We start from the raw sequence: 25,485 nt of genomic DNA, 5'->3' as shown, positions 1-25,485 counted from the left end.
GTTAAGTGGAGGATTGAATTACCGAGCACTGCTGTTCCCTAGCTGACAAGGTAGCAGAACAGCAAACAAAAGTGCCTTGAAAAGAGCTCGCCAAAGAGAAGAGAAAGTGCTGGGATCGCCAAGGAGGGAGAGCTGCGAGGACGCCGGGCGCTTTCCAACAAGGTAAGCAGATTTTCTGCACCCCTCCTGGCTTTATTCTAAAGGCCAGAGCTGTTTCATAACCACTTTTGCTTGGTGGAGGAGTAAGAAACAGAAAAAAAAAAGAAAGAATTTCATAAAATAAAAGCGATGAGCCCTCCAGACCTGCATCCCCATTGCTGCCTTTGGGACGGGGCAAGCAGCTCCCTCCACTCACAGAGGAGCACGGCCATAAGGACACAGGCTTTGCACTGGGCTCTCTGCACAGAACAGCTTTGATTTCACACACCGAGCAATTAACGGCATTTTGCTTCGACCCGGTTTGTTTCATATCCTTGCTGCCATGGGGATCTGCCCGAAGCTTGGCTGCCCGTGTGGACGTTGTGGGTTCAAGCATTGACAAAAGCTGTGCTGGAAATTCTGACCCATGGGTCCTGCTGGAGTCTAATTGATAAAGCTGCTAATGGCCGAATGCTGTTTGCTCTGCGAGCACAGATTGTTTTCTCCTCTTGTTCATTTGAGATGCAGATCAAACTGCGATAAAATCGAGTTGTAATGGAGTGGAGCTGCAGGCTTACTTGCCAGTGTTTTTCTTAGGCGTGCCTATCAGGAGCATAAATATTTAACAGAAAGGAGAAGCAATATGAATTAGCATCTGTGGGAGGTTTGCATTTGTTCAAGGCTGTCCTAGCGCAGGTGTAACAAATCTTACAACAGCAGAAGCAAACTGGCCCCACAAGAGTAGCACTTAGCAGGTGAATCATCCAGGTGCTCTTTACACACCGCAGCTAAGTGGGTAAATTAGAGCCTGCAAAGTGGAAATCAGGCAATTGGAGGGCATCAGTCTTCATTTTGGTGGGGTTTTACTGTACTTTGGTGTGCTGGAAGGAAGCACAAGGATGGGCATCAGACCAGGAAAACTGAGGTTATGTCTTCTGCCCTCCTGGCTGCACCAGGCTGCCCTTCTCCCCCACCCTCCTTGTCTCGTGATGTGATTTCCTAGGCAGGACATTGTGGCAGCAGTTGTCAGGGTGTCCCAGCTGGGAACAAAGATTCCATGCTTTGCCCTCAAACAGCATCACCCTGGTCTCCTTGCATCCCCTGTATCTTGGGGCTCTTGGGATTCTTGAGAAATAGATCCCTGCTCTTGAATGGGCAAGGATGGTGAAGGTCCCTTCCAACCCAAGTCATTCTGGTTCTATGATTCTGTGACTCTGTGGTGTCACTTGGTCTTCCCCATGGAGCTGCACATGTCTTTCTGGACTTTAAGCTTGGAGGTTGTCACCTTTTCTGCTGTGGAGCTCCAGGGAGGTGTGGGACGTGTAATACATGAAGGAGATGCACCGTGAGCCCAGTGACTCCAGGCTGTGTCTGCCCCACAGCCTGGTCTTCTGGCACTGCCCATGCTGTGGTTGCTCATCCTCATCCCTCTAAAAGCTCTAAAAGTCCATTGCAGGGCCTTTGTGCCACCTACCCAGCACCTGGAGGAGGAATGTGACGCCATTAACCTTCACTGAGGGCTCCATTTGTCACAAGGAACAGGCTCTTTGCAGCTTCCCAGGACTTAGTGGCTGGCACAAGTCCATGGGCTGGGCTGCCTCTGTCTGCTCTAAAAGCTGCTCTACTGAATACCACATGCCCACCTAAGCAAGGAAGGGCTTTCATGTGGACATCCTGCACCCAAAATATCTCTGCGCTGACTCTTTCTTTATTCCAGTATATTCTTGAGCTTCTGCTGACCCCTCAGATGAACACACTTTGTACAGTCACAGGAGGATACCTGCTCCCTTAAATCCCTCTTCTATGTTCTCTCTTTCCACATAAAACAACTCTGAAAGTGGGCCTAGTTGTAATTTATCCTGGGTGATTGCTCATTTCCATTGACTGTTTTGAGTGCAAAAGGAAATCAGAAAGGGTAAACGTTGTCTCTGTGACTTTGGCAGCCTCCACTCTGCGAAGTCCTCCCAAATGCAATGTTGATTTTCAGCACAGGTACTGTGCATCTTGCCTTGATTTCTAAGGGCCTTTGCTTGAAACTGGAGTCCTGCCTTGTTATCTGCCTTTATCTGAGCCTATTGATGCTTATCTGAGGCTAGAACTTGTCATTCCTTCACATCCACGTCAAAGACCTGAGGCACAGGGGACATGAAATTGCACGGTTGAGTCCACGATTGACTCCATTTCCTGTGGAATGGGCTATTCAGAGCAGCTGACCTCTCCCACCTAAAAACACCCTGTGGCCATGCCCTGCAGTGAAAGAATAGGTTTCTGGATAGCCCTTGGTTTAAAACTGCTCTTGCTAAAACAGCTGGGATGGGCAGCACCGGAAGTCACGTTCTTTTTTGGGTGATGCAGTTACACAGATATCCACCTTCCCTTCGGGAGGCTGCTGGAGCCTGAATTACTGAATTACTGCCTGAAGAGTTGCTGCCTGGCTTTGAGCAAATTTCACCCTTCAGATGCCTGATTTCCTCCTCAGTGCACACACAAAACTCCCATTGGCAGCTCCGGTTGCAAAAGCAGGCCCCGGATGAATGACTCTTTTAAAACTCTTTGCAGCATTTGCAGGGATGTTTTATTCATTCGGCTCTACGCAGTTGATGTGCTGCTCTCTCAAAGCTGCCCTTCATTTCAGGCAGGATGGGATTGCAATGTCTTCTTGCATTTCTGTGCCAAGGTCCTGTGTGGGCTGAATCTCCCTTCTCATGCCAGATGTGTGCCAAGTGCACAGAAGCACCCAGTCTAATCAAGGAAGGTTGGGTGGGGTTGGTTGGCACCTCCCTGTTTGGACACAAGTTAGGTGTCTTTCAGTAGAGGTGTGTCATCTGCTTGAAACTGCACGGTCACCTACGGACTGTCACACTTACACCCAGATCATCCCGTTTCATTTGCAACCCAAAATATAAACCTTTTTAAATGGGAGGTCCTGGGTTTCCTATTCCTGAGTTTGATGTGATGCTTATGGGTTTACACTGGAGTGAGACTGGGATGCCCCAGCCCTGGACGTGTTCAAGACTGGGCTGGATGGAGCCCTGAATGCTGGGGGGCAACCTGCCCACAGCAGGGGGTTGGAACTGGATGATCTTTAAGTTCCCTTCCACCAAAACCAGTTTATCACTTTACGATTCTATGATCCCTTCCATTCAATAGTTAACATTGATCTTGCTGCTTTCCACTGGGAAGCCAATGCTCTGGGAACAGGTCCAGACCAGCCCCTCGCTCCCTCACCATCAAACAAAACTCCTGATAGTGTGGGCTTATTCAATTGCACTACTTAAACACTGTACCAGGAAAACCTGCTCTCTATCTTGTGTGCAGAAATAGGCATTCATGCTCTTACAGCAAAAAAGATTGTAACTCTAAGACCTGAGTTTTAAAAAGGGCAGGGTAAGGTGGGTGCTGGTGTTTGTGTTTAACTGCAGGGGTTTTTTGTGTGTTTGGCTTAGTTTGTAGAATCATTAAATCAGTCACTGAATCTTTGAATGGCTTGAGTTCGAAGAGAACCCACAGATTGTCCAGTTTCAACTGCTCTGCTGTGAACAGTGCTGCCAACTGCCAGATCAAGCACCAGCTCAGGCTGCCCAGGGCCCCATCCAGCCTGGCCTTGAGCACCTCCAGGGATGGGGCCCCCACAGCTCTCTGGGCAGCAGTGCCACAGCCTCACCGATGGTTCATGACAACATAGCTGGAGCAGCGTCTACTGGAGCAAGTTGTTGCACTTGGAGAATGGAGTTGGGCTCCTGTATGCTGCAAGAGGTGAAGGACAGCGTGGGAAGCTGGGCTCTGCACCTGGAGTTTCCCTATAGGCAGAGATTTGCCATTTCTGCTGATGACCCAGTGTTGGGATGAGGAGAACCACCCAGAGAATCCTCCTCAGGCTTCTTAGATGAGAGGTAATGGATTTAAGTTGCACCAGGGGAGGTTCAGGTTGGATTTTAGGAAAAATTTCTTCTCCAAAATAGTGATGAGGTATTGGCACAGTGAGGCTGAATGAATCCCCTCCTCTAATCCCCTTTTCTGGCCTTCATTAAGCTATGGCCTCTTCTGTCTCAGCAGGAAAAATGCCTTATTTTTAGGGTCTCTTTTCAACCATCCACCTGCCTGCCAGTCCCTGCATGTTTCTGAAGCTCAAGTGCTCCCTGGGGCCCCAGAATCCCTTGTACACCTCCTCCTCCCTGACAGCTCTATTTTACTTACCGGCAGTCATGAGGTTTAATAATGCTCTGTTAAAGCGCTGGTGTTGAGGAGGATCATAACTCTCTTCCTGGAGGCAGTGAGTAATTAGAAGTTTCTGAGAATGCTTCTAACCTGAACCACTTCTCAGGAAACCAGGAAGAGGAATGAAAATGGCCTCAGCTTTGTTTTCCTCCTGCATACATCTCCTGCCCTTGCTGTGTCATGAAGCCCTGCCTTTGGATGCAGGGCTGGTCCTGAGCCAGAAATCTCTGCCTTTCACCAGAGCAAGAAGGAACTGAAAGAAAGATTTGTTTGTAATGAATTGGCAGGCTTCGTGCCTGCTTTCCCCAGGGATGGCTCTGCACTGTGACTGACTCAGTAACCTCACAGTGTGGAGCCAGAGGTGGAGTGGATACCCCTGGAGCAAGCGTGAATCAAGCTGCATTTTAGTAATTGAAAATAATGCACCTGGCACCACACCTGGGACAACACTGCCACAAGGCACCTGCATGCAGCGGGCTTCTAAAAGCTTCTTGTGAAGCTCTTTTTTTTCTCAGCCACATCCTCAGATGTGGTTGGGTTTCATAGAATCATAGGATGATTGGGTTGGAAAGGACCTCAAAGCCCACCCAGCTCCAACCCCTGCTGTGGGCTGGTTGCCACCCACCAGGTCAGGTTGCCCAGGGCCCCATCCAGCCTGGTCTTGGGCACCTCCAGGGATGAGACATCCATAACTTCTCTCTATTTAATTGTTAGTAAGTCATTACGGCAATGAGAAATTTTCAGGGACAATGCATCTCTACTCTTCCCAGAGAAAACAGGCATTAAAATTTTAGAGGGAGGATTCTGAAAGCAGCAGTTTGGGAAAATCTGCTCCTACAAATCAGTTTCCCGAGGCCATCTGCTTGAAGATCAGACTGCTGGAAAGCTACCAGCAGCCAATGAACAGGGGGAAGAAAGGAGGTCATAAAGGGAGGTGTGGAGAGATGAGCAGGGCTTTCTGGATGGAGCAAGGTGATGGGCTGGAATTGATGGCAGGTGGAAAAGAAGCAGCTGCAGAGTCTGCAAAGTCAGAGGAGATAAACCGTGGTCTGCCAGCCTTCCTGAATGAGATGTTCTCCAAGGAATTTGAAGAGATAGATGAGGTTCAGGTGGAGGGCTGTGGCAACTAGGAACTATTTCCCAGTAATGCATTACTTCTTGTGCTCCTTCCTTTTAAGAAGGAGCAATAGTGTGTCTGGAGAATTAGTACAAAGCCCACCTGTGTGTAGCTTCCAGGGGACTGAAAGGTAAAGGCTCACAGCATCGCTTGTTTTCTGGCTGTGTGTAAGCTACAAAGTAAGTCAGAGATGACTGGAATGGGCAGAGGGTGAGGACATGCATTATAGGGAGAGGTGTTGAAGGTTTACATCTGAGTGATGCTCTCAGACAGTGGCTGAAGGTGGGATGAGTTTCCATGGTTCAAGTGACAACCCCTTCCCATGGTCTACAGCATTTCCAGTTCAAGAGACTACTGAGAACGTAAAATCACCTCAGTTGTTCTCTTCATTCCAGGCCCTAAAGTTTTTAGCATCTTTAGCACCTCAGTCCTTGTCATCCCAGCCTTTGCCCCATGAGCACATAAGAACAGTCTCCTATGATGGCAGGTAGTGATCACAGGATGAGTTGACTTGGATGATGCAGCTGACATAGAATGAACCCACTTGGATGAGTTGGGTCTGATGATCCCTAGCCATTAGTGAAGAAAGGTGCAAACATTCCTATTGAGCTCAAGATAGGTTCCTGCTCAGCTCCAGAGTCAGCGTCCCTGAGAAGGTGAGCAATGAGTTTCTTGTAATCATAGCTCACCCCATGTCCCCTGCACCATCTCTGATTTTGATTGATGGATCAAAAGAGTGAAAGAGCCCTTCAGCCCCTTCCATAATCCACGCAGATGATTTGGTAGGAAGGATAAGGGATCTTTTTTGACCCATAGGGGAGGCCATGAATCCCTGAAGCATGAGGACTGGACCATATCATTGCATTATGGTCAGACTAACAGGGGCACCTGACTGGAGCCTGATGGTTGCAGACCATGAGCATCCAAGCCCAAAGAACACACCCTGGCCATTCAGCCATCTTGTTTCAAAGTCATAAAGGAGAGCCTGCCAGCTTTCCTAATAAGCTGTTCCAATAGTTAATTGCCCACCACAATCAGAAATAGCATCTTATTTCAAGGCTTATTTCACATAATTTTAGCTGCCAGGCAACAGCTCTTTCCAGGAGGGCTGGAGTGCTCTCTGTGGTCAGCAGCAGTGTCTGTGCAGAGCCATTTCCTTGGCACACCGAGCTCCTGAGACTGGACTTCAACAGTACACAGAGGAGGAGGTCAGCTGAGTTGTGCTTTTGCCTCTATTGCCACCCCCAAAGCACAGATCCCATTCCCTGCATCATCACCACGTTGGCTGAGATGCAAGGAACTTTTTCTCCTCTTGCACCACGAAAACGAGACAGCTCATGCAGCCTGAGTGCTGGTGCTTCTGGCCAGTCCCTCTCTAGGTACAGCCAGTCTTTAAAGCAGTGGTGCCAAGCAGCACTTGAGGAGCCACGCACAGTACTCAATGTAGAATTTCATTTCCTGGAGCAAAACAAGAGTTAACTGCTGTCCTTTGTGCAAACAAAAAAATCAAAGAATCGTTAAGGTTCAAAAAGACCCCTAAGATCACCTCGCCCAACCACCCAACTCACCTACCACTGGTGCTGCCCACTAACCATGTCCCTAAGTCACACACCTCCATGCTTCTTGAGCACCTCCAGGGACACTCCTTGGGCCCAGATGCTCAGCTATAATGTAAGCAGTTCAACAGCCCTGGTTTACCTCATCCAGTGCCAGTCCAAGTATTCTCAATAATTAGGGCTTTCAGCCTGGAAAGGCTGAAGCCACAGCTGCTTCCTATTTTCCCGAAGCTGTACAGAACATTAGTCATTTCACTGGGGTTTTTTTATTGCCATAACTCCAGCACCGCCAAAACCCAGACAAGCCAAATCAGACTTAATTCTGAATGTTCCCTGAGAGTTTGAAATGATCTCCTGTCCCCTCCTGAGTGCTTGTCCTCCCTCCCCACCCAAACAGCCCATCTGCCAACAAAAACGTCCTGCTGCCTCTGCTTCCTCAACACATACCAGGTTGACTGAAGTGAAGCTGTGACTGCTGGCATTTCCACCCCAATTGTTATTTATTAACCATTCTTGAGAATGACCTTGACACTTAATCAGTCATCTGATCTTTCTTGAAGGCAAAGCTCTTCCTCACACCAATGCTGGTTGGAGAAGGGTCAGATTTAGCAAGCAAGGAGCATTGTTCTGATTTTGGCAGTGAGTGTTAAAGTCCATCTGCCTTCACCTTCCAGCTTCATTCCTTAGATAAAGTTAAATTCATGGAATCATAGGATGGCTTAAATTGAAAGGAACATTGAAGAACATTTAGTTCCAACCCCCTGCCATGGCAGGGCTGTCACCCACCAGGTCAGGCAGCCCAGGGAGTCATCCAGCCTGGCCTTGGTCCTTTGCACTCAGCCTGAAGAAGCTTTTGCTCTTTGCAGTTTATAACATCTTAACCAAGCAGCGATGACCCAGCAGAGCCTTTGCCACACAGTGGCCATCTCTCCCTGGTCCTGCCTGCCAATGTGTGCCCATGGTACATACTTGGCTCCTCTTTCCAAGGCTTTAAGAGTCTTGGAAATGGTGCAGATGGTAGGGTAGGTGGCCCTAGAGGTGGAAGTTCATAGAATGATTTGATTTGGAAGAGGTCTGATAAAGGCCATCTGGTCCAACTCCCCTGCAATGAACAGGGACACCTGCAGCTCCATCAGGTGCTCAGAGTTCTGTCCAGCCTGACCTTGGGTATCCCCATCTGGAGATGGGTCGTCAGGGATGGGACAACATGAGTAAAATCACTCAGCTGTGCTACACACAGGGCTACTTTTCAAACCCCGCCTCTGCACAAAAAAAGAAAATTGCCTTAGAAAATTGAACAGCTGTGTGCTACTGACGTGCATGCAGAATCCTACAGCTGCTTTAATGCCTCTTTTCTTCCTTCATAGATAAAACTGTCTGTGTAGAAGTAAGGGAATAGGTAAAGCTGTGTCTGCATAGAAGGAAGTGAATTGCCACCATAACCAGCTATTTTTGGTAAATTCCTGCCCCAGAGGCAGCTGACTCATGCTCTTTGCATATTTGCATTTCACCTAGGTCTGGGTAGAACCAGTTTGGGTGAGATAAGAACTGAGCTGGACATCACTGTTCAAACCCCACAGTGAGCCTGAGCCTCTTGAAGTTTCTTTATTTCTTTTTAAATTAGAAAAGTTTCTACCCTTCCTGGTTTCAGCACAAATGAGAAGTTTCCACTCCATAAATACTGGATTTTGTGTCTGGGCTGGAGTTGAATTATGGGATCATCTGATTAAAAGTCACATTAAATTTTTAATGAAATGAGCTGTCTGATTATTGAAGTCATATTCCTATTATTTCCAACTTGGCCACCAGCTGAAAGAAGCTGAAATGTCCAAAGAAATGGCCGACCTTAACTGTGCTTCACACTGCCCCAGTTAATGGCTTGAGGAGGGGAACAGCTACCCCCAAAAAGATGGGAGCAGAGGCGGTGTCAGAGCCCCAGGAGCAGAGGAGGCTGAAGCTCCCCATTTTGAGTCGAAGACATTTGGGTGGGAATTGGTGAAGCGCTGCTGGACGGTTTTGTCCGTCGCGATTGTCTGAGCACAGAGGAATTTGAGGATCCTTTGGGTTAACATCGCTGGACGGGAGGCTGGGATGCTGGGAGGAGCGGGGCTCCAGCTGTGCTCACAGCTGGACAGCTGCCCGCTTCCTGCGCTGTTCGGAGGCAATGACGCCTGCTGCCTTCCGCAGGGAGCAGCATCGGTTTTGCAAAGACTTCACCCCCAAATGCTCTCTCACATACAAACCTCTGCACTGACTTCGTTTGCAAGTCGTTTTGGTATTCGACCCGAGGGGAAGATACCTAAATAAATGAAACAGTAGCTGAGGGATGCAGGCTTCACTCTTTGATGGGGACTTTTCAGATGCCATATTGAAGGGAAAGGACAGTATTTTGGTTAAAGATCTGAACTGGGGCAGTGCTGCTTTGGAGACATTCAGGCTCTGGAGTGATTGAGGGGTGGGTATCCCTGTTCACTGCAGGGGAGCTGGACTAGATGGCCTTTAAGCGTCCCCTCCAACTCAAACAGTTCTATGGTTCTGGCATTATTTCATGCCAGCCACAGACTCCACAGTAAGTGAGTGAGGATCCCATCCAGAAGAATGTCCATCTCCTCCTTAGAGGATGAAATATATTCCTGGACCTGATTTTCAATCTGTGTGGGATTACCATTCTGGGACATGAGATAAAAAGCATCTTTTTTCTTCTTGCCTGGGAGAATTCGGAGGAAACTGAAGGATTGCTTAATGCCCTCGTGGTCAATAGGTGAGGCCATGTGGACTCAGTCTTCCGTGATCCTTCAGATCCATCCAAGGCAAAGGAGTGAGAATGATGAATCTGATGCTCAGGGCTGTGGGTGCTTCAGTGCCTATGCAAAGAAAAAGGATCTGGCAGTTCTGGGCTGTAGAATATATTAATGTACCAACATTCCTACATAGAAGAGCAACTTCTGTTCTCTAGCAAAATCTTCAGGAGAAGGATCATCACAACCAATGATTTAATGGCGACAAGTGCAGCATATCTCTCCATGCTTCCGTGACACAAGTAATAAAGATGCCTTTTGGCATGAGATCATCTGTCTTTTCTCTTTTCTCCCTTGAAAGAAGCTTCCTTCATGGCTTTGTGCTGTGGCTTCTTTTATTTTTCATCTTTCATTTTTCATCATTGTGGCTCAGCTTGGGTACCAAGCTCATACAAAAATGTCTGTTCCTTCTTGCAAGCAGTTTTCTGCTTACAGGAGCAGAGGTGCACAGGGTAAGCCAAGCCCTACAACCATGAGAGCCATTTCATCCAGAGTTGGGGAAGTAAGCGCACTCAATCAAGTTGTTTTTAACCCACTACAACAGTTCAGTCTGTCATAAGCAAATGCAAATAACGAAAGCGCACTTGTAAGGCAAATGAATGCAAAACACAGAATCAGTGAGCCATGCTTGCTCTCAAGGCTGGGCTTTGGTCTGTGAGCAGAACTGACTCATACAGGAACAGCTGATATGGGCTGTGCCCTTACACAATCACAGTCTGTCCTGTAGTTGCTGCAGCTGAGCTGAATTGATTGGGAGGCACCTGTTATGCCAGCCAGCTCTGCTAGGATACAACCTGGTGAGCTCACACACACTGGCCTGGGGTTTGATCTGCTTCAGAAGGTAGGTTGGCTGGATTCAGAGTTTTTTTACTAGCAAAACTTCTATCATCTAAGCAAGAAGATACAGGGAGTTAAGGAGAGTTCCTGGTGTTTCTCACTGCTGGCAAATAGAACAGACAGTGGATTTGGTGGACGCCCCGTCCTATGGTGGGTACCCTGTGCCTGGAGACACTCAAGGTGAGGCTGGAGGGGGCTCAGAGCACCTAATGGAACTGTAGGCATCTCTGTTTATTGCAGGAGAGTTGGACCAGATGGCCTTTAAGGATCCCTTCCGAATCAAATGATTCTTTTATTCTATGGATGGGAGACCTTCACCCATCAAAGTGGCACTTGGAGATACCCAAACCATCTTAAAGGTCCCCAGGTACCTTTGTGCAGGCAGCTGAATCCCACCTCTTCCCCGTGCAGTAAGCAGAGCCTAGAGAGCTGCTTGGCTTTGCATAACGTAGGTGATTGAGTCATCAGCTGAATCACTCCCTGTGCTCTGCTGACTGTACTGGCTCCCTTGACCCTAATGGAGATGGAAACCTGGTGTCCTACCTTGGGATTATTTGCAGGTAGCTTAACTTAGACCTGAATCTCCTCCTGAAGTGGAAGGGCTTCATTCCTTAGGCCACTGGTGACCCAGGGCACCTGAGCTGACCTTAGCTGCTCCAGGAGGGCATTAAGTTCCCGGAGGTCCCTGGTGTCTCTGCAATCCCTTGTGCTGCAGTACTGATGTTGGGTCCAACACCCTGGTGAATCCTTCCCATCTGTGCAAACAGGGGAAAAACAATCCCATATCAGACCAGCGGTGTCCTATCGAGGCTTTGCTGGGCAGTGATCCCATACTTTGCTTGGACCTTCATGAGCATGGATGTACTGGAAATGGGAGTTCACCCCACCCGAGTGTAGATAACTACACCTGAACTGGAATGTGATTTTTATAGTCAGCAGAGAGGTATTTCAAGGTGTGATTATCTCCATTAACTATAAGAGAAACCCAGCTGACTTGCACACCTATAGTTCTATCCAATTCTGTACTTATTTTGTCTTTTTTTCCTTCTTGCTTTTCCTTCCAGCTCAGAGTTCAGGATGGCAGATGGTGACACAAATCTTCCCACTATTGAGAGAAGGCTGGGTCTGCAGATATGGAGCATAGAGGTATGATAAGGGGGCAATTATGCTGTATGTCATCTGTGTGTATGCATATTTCAAGAAAGATATTCTGGAACTGATCTGGGGGAAAAAAGAGTCATATTGGTAAGATGCAGCAGTGGGAAACAGGCAACTCTACTTATCCCTACATTTGGCGTGTTATTGTTTGGTGCCTTTGTGTTTCTCTGGAAAACAAGGATAATATTGACTGATGGGTTTCTACAAGGTTACTGCAACCTGCAAGGTCACCTTCTACTCGGGATCATCTTTGCTTGGGATTTGTAGCCAAGCTATGCTCAATTTTGTCCTTATTCTGTTGCATTTCACTGGCAAAGACAGCCTGGGGAGAAGTGGAAAGAATCTCCAAGTGGTGGTGGCCCTCTGAAGATCCCAGCTGTTTTCCACAGTGTCTTTGCCATAACATTTCTCTCCAAAATATTGTATTAAGTTGTTTTCTAAAGGATCTGAAATTAGCAACATTTTGGTTCACAAGGGTCAGGTTGGTATGCAGGAAACCAAGTCAGGCCACCAGAAAAATGCATGTTTTGAATTTCAGGGAACCACAGAGTCAGTTCTTGTCCAGGAGGTGTGTGTACTGGTGGATTCACGTCCCACCACCTGCAATGGGCAGGCATGGCTGGTTAATTGTGCTGAATACAGTGTGCAATTAGAGTCTAGAGGGGATGAGAGACATCAATGTCCATTTTTTCCCAGCACAGCTACTTGCTATCAATCCTGAACAAGGTGGTCATCCTGTCAAAATTGAAAATTATCCTTGAATTTTACAGATGCCAATTAAAAACCACAACCCAGAACTAAATCTAGGGTAAGATGTGCTCAATGCCATGACAATTCCCCTACACATGCAAGCTCTAGAGCATTTCAGCATGACCTCTGGGACTTTTTCCCTAGGCCTACAGGATTGCTTGGGGAACATTATACACAAATTTTTGTTGGTCTAGGCAAGCAGCATTTTCATTTTCACCTTTTCACATCGTGGTACATTCGGAATTTCCTCCAGAAGTGACTTTTCCTATTCCACAAGCACAGCCCTGATTCTTCCTTATCCAAACCCTTGCTGTCAGTTGAGTTACGTCTGCTTTGTAAAAGTTCTTGCAATGACCCAAGTGTGCGTTTTCTCACAGAACATGAAGATGGTTCCTGTACCTGAAAAAGCCTATGGGACTTTTTTTGAAGGGGACTGCTATGTAATTCTGCACGTAAGTAAGGTGAACAAACATTGGTCTCTTTGGGAGGATCAGCGTCGTTTCTTGTGTTCCAACTTGATACTGGAGTGGTTGTGCGTATGCACTGCCATCCCATCACACACCTGAATGTAGTGTGGCTGCTGTAACAGCTCTGTGTGTCCAGTAAATCAGAAGTCCTGAGAAACCATTAGCAGTATTAATTAAAATGATTTATCTTCTCACCCATTGCTTTATGTCCAGATGTGGAAAAATGGCTGGTATATCCCCAGCGAGTTACTTCAAGGTCTGGATTTGCACGGCTTATGGGAGTGTTTTTGGGATGGGAGAGGTGGCCAACTAGGAAGTGTTATTTACACAAGATGGTATGGGTTGTGAGAGCCACCTGCTTCATGTCACAGCAACAGTGGAGATCTGCAGCCCTTCTCCCTGTCTCCCTTAGGAGACCTCTGCTGTCCCACCCAAATTTGGTCCAGACTTAATTGCAACCACTTGAACTCAGGCTAGGCCATGCACGCCCCATTATGGTACCTTTTGAGTGTTTTTGAAGAATCAGATTGGCAGCAGCCACCTAAAGATGTGCTTAGAGCAGAATGTGAGTGTCCTTGCAGAGAGCAGGCTGTAGTCACTGTAGGTTTTGATGCTCACAGGCTCAGCTTGTGCTGCAAGAGCTTGCCCAGGTAACAAAGCCCTTAGTCAGTCCACTGCACTCCTTCCTCCCTGCAGATAAGTGGGTAAAAATACTCATCTTTGCATTCTGCACCTTAAATGCATGCTTTTCAAACAAGGCTTGTCCGCAGGACAATAGGACTTTGATCATCTTTTTTAACAGTGCATTAAATTGAATGATTTTGCCACAAATTAGTCAGCTGCGCCTAGAGGAACGGTGTTTTATTCAAGCTCTACTGTGTTTTTCGCTGTAGTATCACTGCACAAAGCAAATAAACAGAACTTAGTGTCAAATCGAGTTTATAAAATGAGCTTTTATTATCTTTTTCAGGCATGGATGATAGGGTTTAACACAGTAGGTGCTGAAAAATAGCTGGCACGGCTCACATAACGATAAGCACACCTGTTCTCAGATCACTTGCCTCTTCTTTCTGGGCTATTGGGTTTTTCTGTAATAAGATGAATCACAGCAAGCGCACACGGGCTCAGCTTCATTTGGAGTTCTGTCTCTTTTGCAAGTCAGCAGGAACTCCCAGGCAGTTGGTGTTACTATGTACTGTTGTATGAGAAAGAGAAAGGGAGAGAAAGAATCCAATCTCCAGGCAAATTTAAAGTGATCTATGAGAAGAATGTCCTTTAAGTTTTCATATCAAACTCTGCAAAAGTAGGACAGGTCAAACACGCGAGGTTTTGGACTTCCACAGGTGCCTCATTTTCCTTAATAAGTCATAAAAGCATATATGATGGAAACATGCTTCGGTGGAGCATCATTGGGCTCCATCCTATGGAGAGGGAGGATGGGCCTTGGGAATGGGCTCCATGGTCACTTGTTTTGGCCACTTCTTTCTAGACAGCAGCATTATGGGCTGTGTCTTCACCCTGTCTCATCTTTCCCACCTCTTCCAGAGCAAAAGAACCCCTCGTGGCACTGCTGTGGATTTGCATTACTGGATTGGGAAGGATTCATCTCAGGATGAGCAAGGTGCTGCAGCCATGTACGTCACTCAGCTGGACGCTGCGCTCAGGGGAAGCCCTGTGCAGCACCGGGAGGTGCAGGGACACGAGTCTGAGACCTTCCAAAGCTATTTCCGCAGTGGCATTATGTGAGTACAGTCAGACCCTTTGCTGCAGTGAAAACTTTCCATTCTGACAAACAGAAGTTGTAGGGATTGAGGCTGGGCCCCTGTCATTCTGATCTACTAATTGCTTCCCCAGGTGTTTTCAATGGTTTTAACTGCCCTTTTGTTCACTGTAGGGTTTTCCTTTCTCTTCTCCATACAATTTAGATTAATATGCCCATTCAGGACAATTTAAATCAATATCCACCTTGCTGAGAATCACAGAATCATTAAGGTTGGAAAAGACCACTGAGATCGTCCAGTCCAACCATCAATGCAACACCAACGTGCCCACTAAACCATGTCCCTCAAGAGCCAGTTAGGGTTATACATATGAGACAAAAGACTGAGATAGTTCTTTTCAAAGGTGTTTGTTACTAACATTTATTTAGAGTTCATTTAGTTGTATTTAGGTGCCCTGTCCGCTGCTGTTGCCAGCAACCAAATCTTAATCCCTGTTTATGAGCTAATCGGCTCCATGAAGCGTTGATCACACTAGGGGCAATTTTCCTACTGTGAAAGCAAAGCTTCATTCTCTGAACTAAGCCATTGGAAAGATGGTATTGAATCCAGTCTTGTGGCGTTGAGTCCAGTCCTGTGGTCCTGATTTCCTCTGGGGTCTTTGGAAGGTGACTGTAATAGCTGTTCTGTGCTGGCAAGAAATAGTCCTAAGTGCCTTTCTTTCAGACCGCTGAAAAAAGCCCAGGTGGAAACCCGTCCTCAGATTTGACCCAGTCTTGCTTTTGATTTCTCTGCATTTTGCATCTCTACAGCCTCTCGTGAGCTTCCTCTGGGCTTTTGTGAGACAGACGAGTGCTTTTACCCTCATTTTAAAGATGAATAAAGGGCTGTGAAAAAACTGAAATTCAGACCTTCCAAAGCACGTAGGCATAGAATTTTATTTGGGAACATATCTGCCTCTGAAATAAGAGTGAGTTAGTCTTCATTGTGGCCTAAACCACATACTGAGGTCGTACAGGAAGTCTGAGGCAGAATAAGAAATTGAAGCAGGCTGTTTCCACACCTTGGCAGGTAGAGCATCTCTTCTGGATAGGAAGAACTGTGCCAAACAAGTCTAAAGTACTGTGAATCACCCACTGACCTGACCATGTGTGCCAGTCTTATCCATGTATGATAAAATATATTGATTTTTCACACTGCAATATCTATAAAAATCTCAGCAATCATCTGTATTTTCTACAAATGGTAATGACATTGTTTCAATCGTTACTGTAAGCCATGAAGCACAAACATGCTGTTGGATTTCTAAAATGCATTTGGATATGTGGAAAGGAGTTAAACTTGTCGAAAAATACCTGTTAAAACATTCTGGGACTTCTTTGGGGGAAATTTTAACCTGTACTGATGTAATTGTGTCCTCCTTGCAAAGCTGCAAGACAAGAAGGGGTGGCATCACGCAGTGAGGCAATTACAATGCTAACAGCAGCTTTTGCAAAGTGAGTGTTCAAGGACAGAAGGATGTTCCCATAGGGAAGCAGCTTTCTATCTAGAATAACTGTTTTGCATAAAAACAGATTTCAGCCAAAATATATATGTATATATATTCTCTGCAAAATATGGTTCATTTTCATTTGACTGTTTATGGAATATTTCAATTCTGAGATGCCACTTCTGTGCTTGATGGGATTTTCAATTTGACTGTGGTATGTTTCCATTGCCATCCCTGACCTGCCTGCTTCTCAACACACCTTCTCCCAAGACGCAAAACATAACACCCACCTCATGGTGGGCACTGTGAGGACTCGTTGTCTGGCCAGGGACCAGGAACAGTACAGTACAGGAACAGTAGAGTGAGGCCATTTCGTGTTTCATTCTTAAGACTTTGAGATTATATTAGCTCTAGATTTTTACTTGTCAACAAAAGCTTGAGATATTCCGAAATGATGGAGGGGTTGCTGTTTTCTAACCACCTCTAACTCCTTGTTCTCTGATTCCTAACAGCTACAAGAAGGGAGGGGTGGCCTCAGGATTTAAGCATGTGGAGACCAATATGTACAACATCAAGCGTCTTCTTCATGTCAAAGGGAAGAAGCATGTGTCAGCCACAGAGGTACTCAGGGGATACCTCGCTCCCTATGGACTATTCCTCCCTGCTTCCCCTCCTACACCCATTTTCTATCTGGTCTGCCTGCTCAATAGCTCATTTCTTTCCAAGGGTAATTTTCAAGATCTCGCTTGGGTTTAGTATCATCCTGAGAGAAACCATTTGGCTGAGTGAGTGGATGAGTGCTAGAAAAATGAGCCTGTCGTTGCAGACCAGTTGTTGCATCCCCAGGACAACTTCTCCGTGCCCATGGCTTGTCTCCTGCAAGCTCTTGTCTCCTCTGTTTGCTGAGCGCTTCCATCTCCTTATGACAGGTAGCACTTTCCTGGGATAGTTTCAATAAGGGTGATGTGTTCCTGCTGGACCTTGGGAAAGTGCTGATCCAGTGGAATGGGCCCAACTGCAGCATTGCTGAGAAATCCAGGGTGAGTACGGACCAAAGGCACGCACAGCACTCAGTGTTTGCATAGAAAGAAATAGTGCTTGTGTTTGCATGGTCACTGTTGGTTGACATTTGTTTTAGTCAGTGAGAATATGACTAAAACCAGGAGAATGGAGAAGATCCTGGCAAATCTACTTCCCCATACAGTGATATCTGGTTGTTTAGAAGGGCATCCAGCTCCCTTTGGGGAGACCCACTGCCATCCCTATGTGCCCTGCAGTCTGCATGGCATGGGAATAAAGTTAGTGCTGGTAGATTTAACTGCAACTACTGCCTAGGGGTAGGTGATTTTAAATTTATTTTTAAAATCACAGGGAATTCCAGGTTGGTCAGTATAAGACAAACAGGAATACGTAACCCTTGTTTTGGTAGGTCAGATCCATGGTTCTTAAGGCAGTTTTCAAATGGATCATTACCCTTATTTTACTGATAGATGATCTGCAATATAGGGATGTGATCAGCCAAATTTACCAGCAGGAAATTAGCAGAGTTGGTGACTAAGCTCATAGCCAATGATTATGCATATTGAAAGGCAGGTGGGGCAGCTCTTCACATTGTGACATCTGGTAATCATAGAATCATAGAGTGGCTTTGGTTGGAAGGGATCTTAAAGGTCATTGGGCTCTAATCCTCTGCTGCGGGCAGGGATACCTCCCACCAGATCAGGCTGTGCAGAGCCCCATCCAGGCTGGCCTTGAGTACCTCCAGCAATGGAGCACTCATGGCTTCTCTGAGCAGCTGTGTCACAGCCTCTCCACTCAGATAATAAGCAGGTCTGGTGGACACATCACCCTTTACAAATAGGAAAATTTGGAAGACATTAGCAGTGGTAATCTGGCTTAGACCACTATTACTCGGTCACTGCTCTAGGTCTGAAGTAATGTTGCTGAATATGCTGTGTGGGTTAGGATTAAACCCCACCGGTGATCCTTGTGCAGGGCCTCGCGCTGGCTCGTAGCATCAGGGACAGCGAAAGAGGCGGCCGCGCTCAAATCGGCATCATTGACAACGAGAAGGACTTCCCAGACCTCCTCAAGATCATGAAGATGGTGCTTGGTGAGAGGCATGGGGAGCTCCGAGATGCCATCCCGGACACGAAAGCAGATGAGCTGCAGAAAGCAAACGTCCGGCTCTATCAGTGAGTGTGGGTCTGGGCTCCCACCCCTTGTCATGGCGGGTGCCGGGAGGCCTGACCACTTGCTGGCTCTGTTTTTCAGTGTCTACGAGAAGGACAGCGACCTCGTGGTGCAGGAGATAGCCACTCGGCCCCTGACACAAGACCTGCTCCAGCATGAGGTGAAAGGCATTAGACCTTATGGTGACCAAAGAGTGCTGAGCTTTTATTTTCAACTGAGCACCTGTTTTTTAAGATACCTGGTTTCCTGAAAATTATCATCCTTCAAGATTAGCCGATGTCTTCCACAAACAAGACAGCTTAGGCTCTACCTACAGCTTCAGTGGCCAGAGGCGGGCAGTGGGTTAAAGTTACAAGAGATGGCAAACCCACCTTCCCAGCCAATGGTGTTCTGTTGGATTGGAAACATCTCTCATGAGGCTATAGTGGCCAATTTTGAGCAGTTCCTAGAAAAAATACGTACTTTATTGCATTACAGTTTAAAGGCAGCTGCCTCAGCCAGGTATGCTCACAAAGTCAACATACTCAAGAACGCAGGTAGGGTTGGTGGTATCTTGCAATACCAGGTTCAGAACCCTGCAAGGCAAGGCAGTGAGCTAGATCTACATCTAAGGCTTCAAGAAGGATCCAGACTGGATAGGCACCAGAGGACTTTTGCTTGAGGAGATCTTTTAACATCGTTTTTTTCTGTTTCACCTCAGGACTGCTACATTTTAGACCAAGGTGGCTTTAAGATTTATGTCTGGAGAGGAAAAGCCTCCAACCAGGAGGAGAAGAAAGCAGCCTTCACTCGAGCCGTGGTGAGTGGTAAATGTAGTGCCAGTGATGTCATGGGAGGTTAACTAGGCACTAATCTAGATCTGACCACTAATTGTGATTAAGTGTGGGTCTGAGTAATAACAGAGGAAACATTTAAACTTCTGAGGGAGGTGTGATGACATAATGTAAAATTGTTATTCATCAAATCTCACTGAGAGCTAGCTGTCACTGAAACTAAGAGGGAACTGATTACAGGAAAGAGGCTTTTATAATCTTTGTAACATCCGTGATCCCATACTGTGGGTGTTGGGGAGAATGAAGGGATCACAGTGCAGATAGTCACAAGTCTCGTGTGTGCTTGCTAAATAGCATCTCTTACTGTCCAAGGCAGCACAGACCAGAGTTGTGTTCCCAGCTGAGTGTAATACTTCTGGGGAAGTCAGTGGGGAATTTGATGACTCAGGCTCCCTGAAAAAAGCAGAAATGGATAAGTAACTGCTACCAGTGCCAACCCCAAATCCATTACAGGCAGTAGTGTTTTGCACAGCGCTGATGGGTTTGGGCCCAGGTTCTACATGTGAATTGGAAACTGGCACTTGGTAGAAAGAGCTCTGCTGTTAACTGCTACTAGCCTGGACCAGCTGACCTGCAGCAAAACTGTGGCTTCTGTTATAGAGCACTTCAGCATAGCACACCTCTGCATCTCTTCAGATAATCTGCCATTTTCTGGCAGAGCATGCCTCAGTGCTTCCTTTCAAAGTTGGCCTCATAGGAGCCTGAGTTTAGAAGGCATTTGGTAGTATTTCATGTCAGTTGGCACGTGGGAGTGAATAATACTGGAGAGCTTTGTTTTTAAATTCATTTGTTGACTTATGTGAAGACCATAAATGGTTTCATCTTCAGTGAGATCTTCCGTGGAGATACTGAACCTCAGTGGCCCCACCTTCAATAAGATCTTACCTGAAGATACCACTTGCACCTATTGTCTCAGAGAAGAAAAGCTTAAGACAAACTCCGACTAAAAACATCTCACAATTCTCTGCTTCTCCTTTCAAAAGCTGAACTCAGCTGCTTTTTGTAGGCAATCAGCTCTGCAAACTCTGGCCCTGGGCTACAAATGTAGAACAAAAGATATCTCTTTCTTTCAGCTTGGCAGGTGGGAAGGATGGGAAGACCATCTGCTCTGCTTTTCCCTGGGGGTAGTGTGTGGCTACAGTATTTACAGAAGAAGACGAATGCTCTGAAGCCCACACTCAGGCTCCTTCCCAAACCATGGCTGTCAGCACTGTACCTCTGGGTCATCCTGGAGTCTGCTGAGCTAAACACAGAGCAGTTCTCAAAGACTAAGCAATGACTTTGACACTTGGGCAGACAGAACACAGATCGTTTTCATCCTTATCACACTGTATCAGACACTTCTGTTGAAGCACTCTCTTAACTCAATGGCTGCTCTATTTCGAGGAAATAACTTGTTTTGAGGAAAAAAAAATGGAGAAAAAAAAAAAAGAGAGACTTTTGTAGTTTTATCCCTTCAGAGCACTCTGCCTGCATTCCTTCCTTGGCATACAAGCTCTCTATCATGCTAAAGGGAGAACAAGATTCCTGTCCAGAGAAGGTCAAAGAGCTGGGAGAAAAGCTAACTCAGCCCATGGGCCCAGTTCCATCTCTGCTCATTGGCTCCAATCCTGGATCCACCACCAGAAGCTGTCTATAGAGCTGAATGAGGTGTTCTCTATCATAGCAAGGCTGTTTGTTAGACTTACTGTGTGAGATTTTTTCAAAAATAAGATGCCATGCAGAGATTAAGTTTAGGATGTCATCCAGGTGACTGTCCTCCTAGGGACAGCTCTCTAAATACAGGTATAAACATGAATAGAATGTCTGTAGGTATCTTCATAAGTCTGAGCGCACGTTTTCATCTTGGGGTGAATCCTGACATGGTTATGCTGCTGTGCTCGACTGGAGGTGGAGGTTTGCTTTTGGAGTCCTCAGCCTTCTTCTCATGTATACAAGAAGCTTGGTGTGTCTTCACTGATGTCTTTTTTCAACCCCCTAGGGTTTTATCCAAGCCAAAGGCTATTCTCCTTCCACCAACGTTGAAGTGATCAATGATGGTGCAGAGTCAGCTATGTTCAAACAGCTCTTCCAGAGGTGGACGGAAAAGGATGAAACACAGGGGCTGGGCAAAGTCTATACTGTTGGCAAAACTGGTGAGTTGGTTTTCAGAGACACAATTTGCCATGTATTTGACTCTGCTGTCCATGATAAGCTATAGAGCCAAGGGAACGCCATTCACATTGGCTGCTCCCTGTCCTCAGCATTTTGAAAGTCCAGTGTGCACTCTTCTCATGTCCCATGCTTTCCACCACCTTCAGTAGAAGCAGAGTACTTCTTGTAAGAACCGAGCTGCCACTTACTCCAAATGTAAAGGTTGGCAGATCTCACCTGAAAAAAAACGTGTGTAAAAAATTCACACTTGCATAGCTGCTTAATCTTCTTCAGATAGAGCTAATGATGAACCTGATAAGGATGTGCTGAACAACATTCTGCTTTCATTTATGCTGGCATCCACCCAAGATCTTCCTGACGTCAATGGAATCATTCTCTATTGGTGTAAATGGTGCCCCCATTTATCGTGCTGCTGAAGTGCATAATTCAGTGCATTAACTCCAAAGAGTAAACAACACCAAAGAGAGAAATCTTGCTGATGACAGACAGAAGTGGCAGAGATGCTGATTTGTCTCCATCGTTAATATCTTTATAGCTGCAAATATTTCCTTCCTTTGCAAGTTCTCTCTTCTCCCTTCTCTCCCTGTTATCCATAAATACTGTCTTCTCCATGAGTTGGAGAAACATGGTCATTCTGTTTCTGAAAGAAACGCTCAAAAATGATGGAAGTATATATACATTTGGAAAACAATTATGAACTTTTAGTCAGGAGATAATTCTATTTTTACCCACCAGTCATCACAACCTCATTGGAAAGTGCTGTATGGCCAGTTCCCAACCAATAACAGATCAGCATTAGAGTGCATGCACTCTTGTATGTCCCACAATTGACATTTGCTTACTGGTGGCAAGTCTGGCTTTATGCAACCAGAGACCAGGTTGTTCTTACATTTATAATGATTGTGTGCATGTGTTTCTGTGGAGGGGTTGTGTGTCACTGTGCACTTACTGGGTTCTTGCTTCTATTCTGCTGGTGCATGCAGCCAAGGTGGAGCAGGTGAAGTTTGACACCACTCAGCTCCATGCAAGACCAGAGCTGGCTGCCGAGCAGAGGATGGTGGATGATGCCTCTGGGGACATAGAGGTGAGAGAACTCCTTTGGCAATTATCAGTGTTTCCAGATCTTTCTGCCTTTTCACACACACAGCAGCTGTATGAACTGCGAACACGTGCCCACCTTTCCTCCCCCACAGGTATGTCTGTGCCCGTGGCACTGTGTCCTTACATTGAGTACCCTGCTGTTTATTTACATATTTCTCAAACTAGGTGTGGAGAATTGAGGACCTGCAAATGCAGCCGGTGGATCCCAAAACATATGGGCAGTTCTATGGAGGTGATTGCTACCTGGTCCTGTACACCTACCTCAGATCTGGCCGGCCTCACTATGTCCTCTACATGTGGCAGGTAAGTCAGATTGGAACAGAAGAGATTGTGCTGTGTCTGCTAGAAGCCTAAAACCAAAGGAAACAGTTGGGCATAAAAACCCCAAGCCAATCATCTGGAAGAACCTCATGTGTCCACTTGGAAATAGCCCAAGCTCTGTTTTCTAGGCAACATGTATGCTCTTAGCCCAAGTTTGCATCAGGCTGAGAGCTGGAAATGTCAGACAGAAATGGTAAAGGATTATGGAGCTTACAGTGCTGGTGAGACATTGACACAGCTCAGGGAGTTGAAGGAGTCACCATCTCTAGAGGTGTTCAAGGAAAGTGTAGATGTGGCACTTGGGGACATGGTCTAGTGGTGTGGTTGAACTGGATGATCTTAGCAGTCCTTCAAACATTACAGAATCACAGAGTGGCCAGGGTTGGAAGGGACCTAAAGGATCATGAATCTCCAACCCCCCCACCACATGCAGGGCCACCAACCTCCTCGTTTAATACCAGACCAGGCTGCCCAGGGCCCCATCCAACCTGGCCTTGAACACCTCCAGGGACGGGGCATCACAACCTCTCTGGGCAAATGATTCTATGATTATATGTTGGCATCAAACTTTGCAGTCTTGCAGATTGTCCTCTGGGGCTTCAGCCTCTGAAGATTCAAGCTCCTGAAGAAGTCACATGGTTTTAACTCTCATCTTATGACAGCATACGTAGGACTTTGTACCCTTCATCGCATCTCACTGCCAGTGGTATCTCTTCTCCCCAAGGGTCGCCATGCCTCTGTGGATGAAATCACTGCCTGCGCCCTCAATGCCATCGAGCTAGACAAAAAGCACGGGGATGAGGCTGTGCAGGTCCGCGTGACAATGGGCAAGGAGCCAGCACACTTCCTGGCAATCTTCAAGGGCAAGCTGGTCATTTATGAGGTAACGTGGGCTTTGTGTGGGTGGGCGATGGAAGGTGAAAGCAGTGGTGGAATGGCAGTGGCTAGAGAAATAGTTCAAAAACAAATAGACTAATATTCAGGAAAAGAGCCTCAGGTCTGCATGGGCTGACAGATGGAAGTGGTGGAATATTTCCAGCTCTTCTTTTGTAGATGCCTATAGAGCCACCAGTGTATCTTCAAAAGCCTTTTCACCCTATAGACAAAGAGAGGCTGATTCCCATTTTTATAGCCCTGAAGAAGTCTCTGGTGAGATGGAAACTGCACAGGAATTAATGCTGAGTTTTACAAGAGCTGCTCTAATAGTGATAGGACAAGGAGGGATGGCTTTAAACTAAAAAGAAGAGAAATTTAATTTAGACATTAGGAAAAAATGCTTTACTCATAGGGCGATGAAGCCCGGCATGGGCTGCCCGGAGAAACTGTGGATGTCCCATCTGTGGAGGTGCTGAAGGCTTGGCTGGATGGGGCCCTGGGCAGCCTGGCCTGGTGCATGGCAACCAGTCCATGGCAGGGGTTGGAAATGGATGATCTTTAGGATCCCTTCCAATACAAGCCATGAGTCGATGATTCTATGGTTTGTTGCTGTGGGGAGGGCTGTGAGCTGCGAATCTTCTTCCTTCAACCAGATGCACCCTGGATTTGCATTCTCATCTTCCAACACTGTCTTTTTCTCTGTTTCCATGCAGGGTGGCACAAGCCGGGCCCAGAAATGCACCCCTGAGCGAGCAGTCCGCCTCTTCCAGGTGAGAGGCACAAATGAGATGAACACCAAGGCCACGGAGGTGCCAGCGAGGGCCTCCTCTCTCAACTCCAATGATGTCTTCCTGCTGGCAACCAACCAAGTCTGCTACCTGTGGTGTGGGAAGGTGAGACTGCCGCGGGCTCAAGAGACACAGTCACGGGGAGCTGAAATAGCTGGTGTGGGTCTTGAGTCCCTGACTTGTGGGGCCATGGAGCTGCTCATAGATTCCGAGTGACCAGCTCAGGTGAAATGCTCAATAACAGGTCTGAAACTCGATGGAGCAGTGGTGTAGGGTCAAGGTATCTTGGCCCCAGGTAAGTTTTTCTAGTCTGCCACTAACTCAGCCTCAATTTTATGTCCTGAACTCCAGGGCTGCAGTGGAGATGAGAGGGAGATGGCAAAGATGGTGGCTGACATTGTCTCCAGAAGGGACAAGCACACCATTTTGGAGGGACAGGAGCCAGCAGAGTTCTGGGAAGCCCTGGGAGGCAAAGCCCCTTATGCCAGTGAAAAGAGGTAAGAGTAAGCTGATTGTTCCTTTGGGGTTGGTCAGGCAACATTAAGTAAAGGATCAAACCCTTACAGGAAGATGGGTAAGCACGTTGTGACAAACCAAGCTTTTGGGAATATTCTGGCCTATTATTGCCTTTGGTGAGGATGTGATTACAGTCAGAAACCACATTAAGGTGTTTGCTGTCTAGGTTTTGGGTCTTGGTTTGGATGGATTTCCCCACAGTAAATCTGCCTCGTATCTTGTCGTAAGGGCTACATGACCCACGCAGTCCACTTCTATCCATTACTGGCCTTTTGAAATTGAATTGGCTTTTGAACAACTCAAACTTCTCCAACCCTCTGAGCACAAAACGTGTTCCTCTGCAACCAAGTGATCGATGTGACTTTTGACTGACAGCAGCCTCCTGTGCACAAGGAGGGAAGTGTTTTGCTTTTGACTTCTTTGGATGGAAGAAATGCCTGTTAAAATTGTTAAAGTG

General features: G+C 46.7%; 1 protein-coding gene across 3 annotated transcripts in view; it reads left to right on the top strand.

Moving 5' to 3' along the window:
* The first annotated feature begins 12 nt into the window (after positions 1-12).
* The window catches only part of VILL (villin like), a 33,174-nt gene continuing 7,701 nt past the window's right edge, over positions 13-25,485 (top strand). Inside the window, exons 1-15 of one of the 3 annotated variants that reach the window (XM_042816743.1) lie at positions 13-162; positions 11,729-11,810; positions 12,950-13,024; positions 14,585-14,781; positions 16,759-16,867; positions 17,176-17,286; positions 18,242-18,441; positions 18,521-18,599; positions 19,140-19,238; positions 21,254-21,407; positions 22,410-22,510; positions 22,693-22,830; positions 23,573-23,731; positions 24,438-24,617; positions 24,864-25,009. In XM_042816743.1, the coding sequence (XP_042672677.1) occupies positions 11,742-11,810; positions 12,950-13,024; positions 14,585-14,781; positions 16,759-16,867; positions 17,176-17,286; positions 18,242-18,441; positions 18,521-18,599; positions 19,140-19,238; positions 21,254-21,407; positions 22,410-22,510; positions 22,693-22,830; positions 23,573-23,731; positions 24,438-24,617; positions 24,864-25,009 (1,817 nt within the window). In that variant the 5' untranslated portion in view covers positions 13-162; positions 11,729-11,741. Of the gene's footprint in view, positions 163-10,627; positions 10,845-10,920; positions 11,032-11,728; positions 11,811-12,949; positions 13,025-14,584; positions 14,782-16,758; positions 16,868-17,175; positions 17,287-18,241; positions 18,442-18,520; positions 18,600-19,139; positions 19,239-21,253; positions 21,408-22,409; positions 22,511-22,692; positions 22,831-23,572; positions 23,732-24,437; positions 24,618-24,863; positions 25,010-25,485 lie in introns of those variants that run through there. The other 2 variants (XM_042816744.1, XM_042816742.1) reach the window with 2 other exon arrangements.

This window comes from Centrocercus urophasianus, unplaced genomic scaffold (assembly GCF_019232065.1).
Source record: "Centrocercus urophasianus isolate 14NV4802_14NV808 unplaced genomic scaffold, USGS_Curo_1.0 seq_16, whole genome shotgun sequence".
Classification (NCBI taxonomy): Eukaryota; Metazoa; Chordata; class Aves; order Galliformes; family Phasianidae; genus Centrocercus; species Centrocercus urophasianus.
This window is presented reverse-complemented; position numbering and strand designations above follow the sequence as displayed.